This window comes from Corylus avellana, chromosome 2, assembly GCF_965113065.1.
Source record: "Corylus avellana chromosome 2, dhCorAvel1.hap1.2, whole genome shotgun sequence".
Lineage (NCBI taxonomy): Eukaryota > Viridiplantae > Streptophyta > Magnoliopsida > Fagales > Betulaceae > Corylus > Corylus avellana.
The window spans coordinates 43772208-43782536 of NC_142491.1; the positions used below are offsets into that span (position 1 = coordinate 43772208).

The following is a 10329-nucleotide window of genomic DNA, read 5'->3' on the forward strand; positions in this document are numbered from 1 at the left end:
TCTTAAACCTTTAAATTAGTCTGTAACGTGCACTACCACATGAGCAAAATGGAATGTTGTGTAGTATATATATAACATTTCTCAAAATAAACTAGAAGAAGTAAGAGTAGATTGATTGGTAGTATTATGTGAGCGCGCATAGTGAGTTAGTAGCTAGTCATGAAATAGCTAGTGGTGTGGTATATAAAATACTCAAATAGAAATATATTTGAGTAATGTATACTATGAATATTTTATGATTGAAATTGTTTATTATTATTATTTTATTTTTTTGCTAAAAAAAAAAAAAAAAAAAAAAAAAAACTCTCCCAATTAAAATGCATTGTCAAACAATTAGGCCGCTATCTTTAATTGTTTATCGAGCATCTTCTTTTTGCAATCATGTTGTTTCTTTGAATCTATATTTATAGAGTAATTTCATTTAGTCTCTTGTACGACAATGATATAATTGAGATGAGGTGACCATTTATATATATATATAACAAGTGCTCCCACCCGGTTTGGTTGTTTGAAAGTTATACAAGTGGCTACTACTAAATTAATAACATTCAATTACTCACATATATAAATCCTTATATTTAATGCTCATCTTTTTCAGCCGTACATTACAACAGCCAGAAAAATGTTGAAGAGTGCTTTCACGGCGGCAAAGAAAGCAATTTCCGAAACGGCAAAGAAAGCAATTTCCGAAACAGTAGACAAGACGGCAGCGACGTCGTCGGCTCCACATTTTAGTCATCCTGGTCCTGACTCTGAGCATTGGTTAGTTAAGTACGTTGAAGAGTATTGGTTAGGTTTGCAATGGTTGCTGCATGATGAGGTTAAATGCGCCATTTGCACATTGAACATCCGTGATGTTCCGGTGCGGGCATGCTCCAAGTGTAACTTCTTCCTGCATGAAAAATGCTGCCTCCGTGCGCACGTGCACCTCGTTCATGTCTCCAACCTCGGGAGGATGATGTTGAAGGCCCCGCACCTCCCCTTGCCGTGTAGACTTGCCATGCTTTTCTTGTGACTTGTCTTTCCCATATACCATGAAAATCTTCAAATAACTAGCAACGACTCCGTCACTTTAATTTGTGACAGAACATTCTCCTCCGCCAAATAGATCTCATCACAAATTTGGTTAGAAGAATTTGACAAAATAGCATTTATCTCAATGAAATCAACATAATCAATTGGCTCAACACTAAAATCAAAGACTTTATCTTCGGGGCTCTTATCAGGTACATGATATTTAGAATTATCGTAAAAAAGTGCAAAACTATCCGAAAGATTTACCTTTTCCAAGGGTTCCTCTTCTTCATGAAAAATTACAAAACTATCCGAAAGATTTACCTCTTCCAAGGGTTCCTCTTCTTCATGAAAAATTGCGATACTCTCTGAAAGGTTTACCTCTTCCACTTGTTTCCCCAATTCTTCAAGCTTTTTAGGACTCTTGATGTTGTGCGGATGATTAGTAACATTAGTTCTCGGTACCAAATCAAGTTGAGGTTGAATGTCTCGCAATGATGGTATCACTTTCGGTAATTCTACTCGGACTATGTCGACACATCTCCCCAACAGCTCCTTTATCGGCCCCGACACCTCTCCCTTGATGCCGCTTTCCTTGTTCGTCAACTCCTGCTTGACTACAAAGGATTGATCATTCCCTTGTGAAGCTTTTGGCTCCGCCCATGGGCTATGTAGCAACTTCAATTTGGTTTTACCAAACATGAAGTTGTATGTGTTCTTTGTTTTATCATGGATAACAGCTCTATCATATTTCCATGGCTTTCCCAACAATAGGTGACACGTATCCATGTCGACCACATCACACCACACATGATCCACATATTTATCTCCAATAGAAAAAGACACTAGACAACGTCTAGAAACCGTTACCTTGTTTCCTTTCATGAGCCATTCCAACCGATAGGGAGTAGGATGTCTCTTGGTCTCAAGACTTATCTTATCTTATCTTTTAGTCTTTTATTAGGTTTCTTTGTTAGTTGTTTATTCTATTTTATCTTTCAGTCTTTATTTGAATTAGGTTTCTTTGTTAGTCTTTTATTTGGTTTAATTGTTTTTCGTGGACTTCTAAATTAACTCTATTTCATTGTTATCTTAGGATTAGGAGTCTTGGGCTATAAATATATGCTTATAGCCTTTAACAATTCAGTTTATGATTATTATTGAGTTTGTTTAATAAGAATTACTCAGAGTTGAGTTTTTTTGTGTTTTTCCTTAAACCATAGATAGAATCTATAGTTTTTAAGAACATTTCTTTGATTCTTGTGATAGTCTCACAATCTTAGAAATATTTACCCCTTCAACTTGCTGTTTTATTGTTCACCACAATCCGACGCTGCATCACTACTACAAAACCCCTTTCATCCTTTCACCCTCTTACGTTGCAGCCAATTCAAAACCACGACTTTCGCTGTCATGCTTGTCATCAGCTGTCAATCCAACGCTCAGGCTTCTGCTTCCGCTGCTGCGACTGCAACCTCAACCTTGATCGGGAATGTGCTTTTATAAGGCCAGCAACCGAAAAAACGGAGGACCAACATTCTAGCCACCAACATCCATTGGTGCTCGTCGAGAAAATGCCTAACGATCTAATTAACTGCCGCTTATGTGGAGAATACTGCTCCGATCCAACCTATGGCTGCTTCCCATGTAGCATTTTTCTGCATCGATTGTGTTATGAGCGAAACTTGCCGGGAAAGATCCAACACTTTTTTCATACCTGCCCTCTCACCTTGTACACTTATAATCCTGAGGAGTCGAAGTTTAGCAGTTGCAGAGCTTGTTACAAACCCTTGTCCCGGGGACTCTTTTATTATGGCTGTCGCGAGTGTCGTTTTGGGATGCATGTTGATTGTACTTTGTTGGCCACTGAAAAATCTAAAAGTAATCAAGAACAGATTCGGCACCATTTCCTCCACGGACATCCATTGTCACGCTATGAGATAAAGAATGATGACACTAATGTTATAATTTGCTATGCATGTATGACACGCTGCACAAATCCCACCTATGCTTGCTTGCAGCCTTCGTGTAGTAAGAAGGTTTACATTTGCAAAACATGCATTGAATTGCCAAAAGAGATCTGACATCCCTTCCATCCATACCACCCACTCACTCTGCTTCAGCAGTACCACGATCATCTCCAACATATAGACTGGACAGCTCCTCTTCCTGGAAGCGTATGCAATGCCTGTCGCAAAGAGACCGGCATCGTCGTCTACAGTGGTCAGAGTGAGATTTGCAGTTTCCGCTTGCACGTTGGATGCAGTGGGATAAGGGATGCTATAGAATACGAGGCTCACAATCACCTTCTGCAATTCAAGTTGATTATAGATGGTCATCAACTTATTAAGTGCAGCGCTTGCAATTCCACCTGCAATTCATATGCCTTCAGTTGTCTGCATTGTGATAATTTCAATCTCCATCATACGTGTGGTCCATTACCATCTACCATTAAAGACAAATGCCACATACATCCCCTCTTCCTCACGCATTCTCTTGCTGAACATGAAAATCAGAGAAACAATGAATTCTATTGTGATGCTTGCGAGGAAGAAAGAGATCCAGAATTACCCATTTACCAGTGCATGGAATGCCACTTCGCTGCTGAAATTAAATGCGTCATCTCTGAGGTAACCCCTGATCATGTAGGATCTTGTGTGTGTGCATATATATATATATATATATATATATATATATATATATATATATCATGGCACTTTAATTTCATTTTTAAATACAAATACTGGTTAATGCCATTTGACGTTATTTTATATATCAAGATTTTTCATTTTACAATTGGTTCATGCTCTTAACTCAAAGTCTCGAGCGGGTTAATTTGTAGGTAAAATCAAGGCTAGATGGAGAATATGGACAGGTAGAGTTGAGGAATTCTCTAGGACAGTTTGGTAAAGTGATTACCAAAGACGCGGCAAAAGAGATGGTGCGAAAAAACGAAGAACAATTCAAGTCGACTTTAACTTGGGAAACTTTTTTAAGTACTTTGAGTGACGACGAGAAAAAGGAGCAGATCTCTTATGGGTTAGGATACTGGAATCAACGCATGCTGAAGAGATAAAACCTTATGACCATGAGGAAATTATAATGTTTTCTGACAAGGCTTATACACAATTCATGGAATTTCTTAATCATTCTAAGGTATCGCAAGACATGTTTCCTTGTGATTGGGATATTGGTTCTCATCTAAATGAAGAGCTTGTCAATGTCAAGGATTATGTGACCTCTCGGAAGTTGGCTCCTATCTTAAACGGCTTGCTTTCTAACCACGGAGATATTGGTGCCGAATCCACAATAAGTCCTAAGGTGAAATCACTTTACTTTTGCTTGTTATGTGAGTGCATAGGTCGCACGAGAAGCACCAAGGTTGTGGATACCACTGATGATATACTTCTCGGCTGGTGGAGATGCTTGAAAATCTTGCAATCTGCTGGATTTAAAATTGAATTTGCCTTTGATCGTTTGAAGATAGTTACATGTGCTCATTTTGGTCTTTATGTTGAAAAACAAGTGGACAATACTCTTCATCAACTTGATAGAGATATTGAGGAACTTACAAGGAAACGTGAGCGGGTCAAATCTGCAAAATCTGCAAAATATAGCTTAAATATTGATAAATGCTTGAGAGAGGCTTCTGTACTGAGGGAAAGTAAAGTAATTGTTGCGTCTAGGCTACTATAGACGTCAACAATCAACATTGTTAAACGTCTATTTTCATGCATGTTTATTTATTGTCTTATTTTATGTATCAGGAAGTTATATATATATATATATAGTGAGTTCTCATTCTCATTCTTGTGCTGATTATATGTTCACACTATGAATGCGTAATAACATTCATGATAGGTGATATTTTTTCTTCTTTTTGATTACTGTCATTATTATTATTTATGTTTTATTCTTCTAGTGGTTTAACTGTAGATTTCGTATATCGCTTGTCCGTAAGGACAAGAATTTCATTACGTGATTGTAAAAATTTCAAGATTTAAAATTTGGTTGAGATTAGAATGTCACGTCAATTGTTACATTAATTTGTACAGAGACTGAATTAATAAATGTTGTAATACCTTAAACATTTTTTCGAAAAAATAAAATGTAAGCTAGATCACATGAGAAATACCAATTAAGGTTGTGGATATCACTGATAATATACTTCTCGACGGGCATAGACGCTTCAAAATCTAGCAATTTGCAAGATTTAAAATTAATTTTTCCTACGATCGTTTGAAGAGAGTCACATGTGCTTATTTTGGTCTTTAAGTTGAAAAGCAAGTAGATAATGCTCTTAATCAACTTGGTAGAGATCATATATTTCAAAAGCTTTCTGTAGATATCAAGGCACTTACAATGTATGTATCCTATTTTTTGGCCCATTTTAATGTCCCTAGTTATTCCGTTAGGATTTTCTTTTAAATCTTAACAGAGATACAAAAATGACCAAAATACCCCTCTCGTGGATCAGTGTACTTGATGACCCATAGTTTGCCGTGGGTCTAGTTTAGATTTCTTCTTCCTGTAGTTTTTTAATTATTTTTTTTTTTAACTGAGGGTAAATTTGAATTTTTATGAATTTTTGGGGGTTATAAGAGACATTTTACTATGAGTGAAAAAGGGTTATGGTTAGCAATTATTGGCTAAAAATACTAACCGTAACTGTCTAGGTGGTTAGTAAAACCTTTAGTTAACGGTTATTCGGTTAATAACCATAATAACCGCCGGCCGCTTTTTAAAAGAAATTCTTTTAAAAAAATACAAATTTTACATGTTAGTCATTTGACTTAACGCAAAACCCTAACAGTATTGGTGAAATTAAAAGGGACTAATGAAAAAATAAGATACAGATTGCATGCAACTTTTAATAATCCAAGATTAACATTGCAACAACCAGGACACTTCCGCCGCGTGGGGAGAGAAAAAGTAAGTGAAGTTTCTCTTAGAATATTTGTTCACACTGAATTAATTACTAGAATCATCCTTTTTCTTTTGTGCCAAAGAAGATAGTTTATATGAAATGATTCCCTAAAGTGGATAGAAAAAAGAAAATTCGTATACTATTTATGAATGGAAATTTTTATGAGGAATATTTAACGTTTGTGTTCATATGAGAGAAAAGTAGGTAAAGCTGTTGGATTTTGCTTTAAGCAATATTAGTTTTGATACCTTTCGTATTAATATTAATTTGCTAGGATTGAAATCTGATACCTTGCTTTCTGTCGTAGGACTTGAAATGAAATTGAAGGAGCTTTTAATAATTACGGAAATCTAATACCTTGAGTTGGAATATTATTTTATTAGGACTTTAATTTGAAGGTAATTAATAATATTAAGACTATATATATTGAATCCCTTGATGAATTGAGGACCAATTGATTGCTCTCCCTCCCGATTCGCAGTTTCTCCGTCACTAGAGTTTATCGAGGTAATTAATTAAACTTTCCTCCCCCTAAGCTTTTCATTTCTATTTTGTTCATAGGTTTCCTCCTCTCCACATTTTAGAAGGTGCTTTTTTATTTATTTTTTTAAAAGTGCTTTGATGAAATAGAAAAATAAATGAGTAATGCTAGCCTATGTGCTATACCTATATTTCATTGGGCTGATATGCCCATTGGCCTTCGAAACAACCCTTGTTAGAAATGTTGATGGGTGCTACTATCACATTAGCCTAGTGGAATGAGGATGCCGTTTATAACATTTCTCAAAATAAATAAAGTAATGTTTTATACCACATTACTATCCCGGCCACCGTGCTAACGTTATATTGTTAATTCACCTTTGAATTTTTTTTGCTTCTTTTAATAATGATTGATTTAGCTAGAATGGATCGGCAGTGTAATGCTGTCATGATAGTGAAATTGTGGTGTGGTATATAGCATTACTCAAATTAAAATGATTTTGAGTATTTTATAAATCTTTTATGGTTGAAATTGTTGGTAATGATTTTATTTTATATTTTGCTAACTCTCCAAATTATGCATTGTCAAACGAGGCTGCTATCTTTAACTTTTTATCGTGCACTTTCTCTTTCTTATTGTTTCTTTTAAAATATATTTATAGAATAATTCTATTTACTAGACTTCCGTAAGACTGAATTAACTCCTCAATGACCAATCACTTTCTCTCTCAATTCACAGTTCTCCTGGTCTTATGTAGACATTAATTTTTTTTTTTTTTTTTTTTATTATGAGAAATAATAAATTTTTTTACTTTTTTAAAAAAATAATATTCACGTAAAACTAGGAGGACACAAGAAAAAACAATATCATTTCTCGTAAAATATTGTTGTAGTATATATATATTATTACTGAAATAAAAATAATTGTTGAGTATTTTATTTTATGATTAAAATTGTTTGTTTGGAAAGGCAAAAGTTTCCTCAGAATGCATGGTCTAACAAGGCGCGATCTTTATCTGTTTCTCCCGCATGCACTTTCTCTTTCTCCTTCTTCTTCTTCTTCTTCTTCTTCTAATATATAACGATAAACTTATAATTGATGCTCATCTTTTTCAGCCGTACATTAAAATAGTCAGAAAAAACCATTCTTTTGGTGATTATGATAAGGAAAGTTGTCGGGAAGGTACTAAGGCCGAGGACGACGTCGAGGCCGACGCCGACGCCGACGCCAAGGCCGACACCGGCTCCGACGCCGACGCCGACTCCGTCGAAGTATCCACATTTTAGTCATGAGCATTTGTTATTGAAGGAGAAATTCCAGGCAGATGTGGTTAAATGCGCCATATGCACAATGGACATCACTGGTGGTACGTTGCGGGCATGCTACGCGTGTAAATTCTTCCTTCACGAAACATGTGCAAACCTACCGGAGCAACTGCACAACCCCTTTCACCCACACCCTCTTACCCTACGCCCAAACCACGGCTATAGCTGCTCTGCTTGTCATTCAATCAAACACTCGGGCTTCGACTTCCGCTGCCACAATTGCGACTTCAACCTTGATCTTCAATGCGCTTTTATGAAGCCAGCAATCGAAGAAACGGACGAGCATCATTCTACCCACCAGCATCCATTGGTGCTCTTCGACAACATGCCTAAAGATTGCTTTCACTGCCGCTTATGTGGACAACTCTGCTCCGATCCAACCTATGGCTGCTTCCCATGTAAACTTTTTCTGGATCGATCGTGTTATGAGCGAAACTTGCCGGGAGAGATCAAACACTTTTTTCATACCTGCCCTCTCACCTTGTACACTTATAATAACCCAGAAGAATCGAATTTTAGCAGTTGCAGAGCTTGTCACGAATCCTTGCTTCCGGGACTCTTTTATTATGGCTGTCATCGGTGTGATTTTGGGATGCATGTTGATTGCACTATGTTGGCCACTGACGAATCTACAAGCAATCAAGAACAAATTCGGCACCATTTCCTCCACGGGCATCCATTGTCACTCTCTCTGATCAAGGATGACGACACTACTAGTGCTATAAATTGCTATGCATGCAGGAAACGCTGCACAAATCCTACCTATGCTTGCTTCCATCCTTCCTGTAACGATGCCGTTTACATTTGCAAAACTTGCCTTGAGTTGCCGCAACAGATCATCTGCCATCCCTTTCATCCATACCACCCTCTCACTCTGCGTCAGCAGTACGATCCCCACAGACGGATTCACTGGACAGATCCTTTTCCTGGGAGCATATCATGCAATGTATGTCGCGAAGAAACCAATATTGTCGCCTACAGTTGTGAGAGTGATAATTGCAGTTTCCGCTTGCACGTTGGATGTAGTGAGATAATGACTGCTATACAATACGAGGGTCTTATTGATCACCTTCTACAATTCAAGGACAATATAGGTGATGAACTGATCAAGTGCAGCACTTGCAATTCCACCTGTGAATCATATGCGTTCAGTTGTCTGCATAAGTATTGTGATTTGAATCTCCATCTTATGTGCGGTCCATTGCCATATACCATCAAACACAAATGCCACGTAGATCCCCTTATCCTCACGCATTCTCCTGCTATACATGAAGATGATCAGACAGACGATGAATTCTATTGTGATGCTTGTGAGGAAGAAACTGATCCACTATTACCCATTTATCAGTGCAGGGAGTGTCAGTTCACTGCTGAAGTTAAATGCGTTATCTCTAAGGTAACCCCTGATTCAACTTTTTATTTTAGAATTTCATTCTGTGTGAGTTGATCCTTATTTCATATTGCTCAACTAAGACGAAAACAATATTGTAACTTACTGTTTTTAGCCACATCAGTGATCATTCAATGAACAGCTTTGAAATAGCTGATCTTTGGGAAAAAGTTGCATTCAAAAACTAATCTATTAACCATGTTCATGATCAACATAATAAGAAAGTACTGTGTAGGTGGTGGAAATTAGTAATCTTCACATAATATTATCGCATGTGCCCTCAAGGTAGAACACCAGAAACTGCTAATTTTCAAGATTTTATCAAAGTTGCATATGGGGTTATTGAATGAATGTTCTGCCTTAATTAAAGCAGTTTATTTGCAAATTTTAAAGCATGGCTGACTGTAAATCATCGTACTATTTGTTGAAAACATTGGGCAACCAATGTATAGTTTATTCAATAAATGTGGCATTTCTTATGGTCTTAATATATTGGTCTTGCTTTTAAGATTTGTATGAATATCCATTTATATGAATAACAATTCCTTCTTCAATAAATAAATGTTAGTGCCACTTAAGTTCATCTGGGTTTGATTGGTTTGTTCAATAATTTATACCATTACTTTCACCGACAAAAATTTTACAATTGGTTTGCGCTCTTGACTCAATCTTTGGTTGGTTTCTAGGTAATACAGTCACTAAAGGGAGAGTGTGGAGATGTAGAGTTGAGGAGTCCTAATGGACAGTTTGTTAGGCTGATTACCAAAGACACAGCAAAACAGAGGGTGCAAGAGAAAGAAGAGCTACGCAAACCTGCTTCGACTTTGTATGACATTTTAACATCCTTGAGTGAAGATGAGAATAAGGAGTTGACTAGTGTTTTAAAGGCTCTAGAAAGGGAAGCAGCTACTGCTAAAGAGATATTATCTTATAACCATGATGAAGTTTTACTATTTTCTGACAAGGCTTATACACAATTTATGGAGTTTCTTGATCATGGCGTAGACATTCCTATGGAATGCCAGGGTAGTAAGCAGGATTTCAAGGTTTCAAATGACGGCTTTACCCATAAGTGGGCTCCTAAAGTGAAGGCTGTTAATGTTGGAGATTACACAGTTACTCAGAAGTTGGCCCCTATCCTCAAGCATTTGCTTTCTAAACACGGGGATATTAGTGCCGAGTCCTTGTTAAG

The 10329-nt window shown here is 36.9% G+C and overlaps 1 protein-coding gene across 1 annotated transcript; it reads left to right on the forward strand.

Moving 5' to 3' along the window:
- Positions 1-622: 622 nt before the first annotated feature.
- Positions 623-3530, forward strand: LOC148587768 (uncharacterized; the record flags this gene model as incomplete). Its single annotated transcript, XM_088512807.1, has 3 exons — positions 623-862; positions 2400-3053; positions 3138-3530. Coding segments are annotated over exons 1-3 (1287 nt in total), but the record flags the coding sequence as incomplete, so codon positions are not given.
- Positions 3531-10329: the final 6799 nt, after the last annotated feature.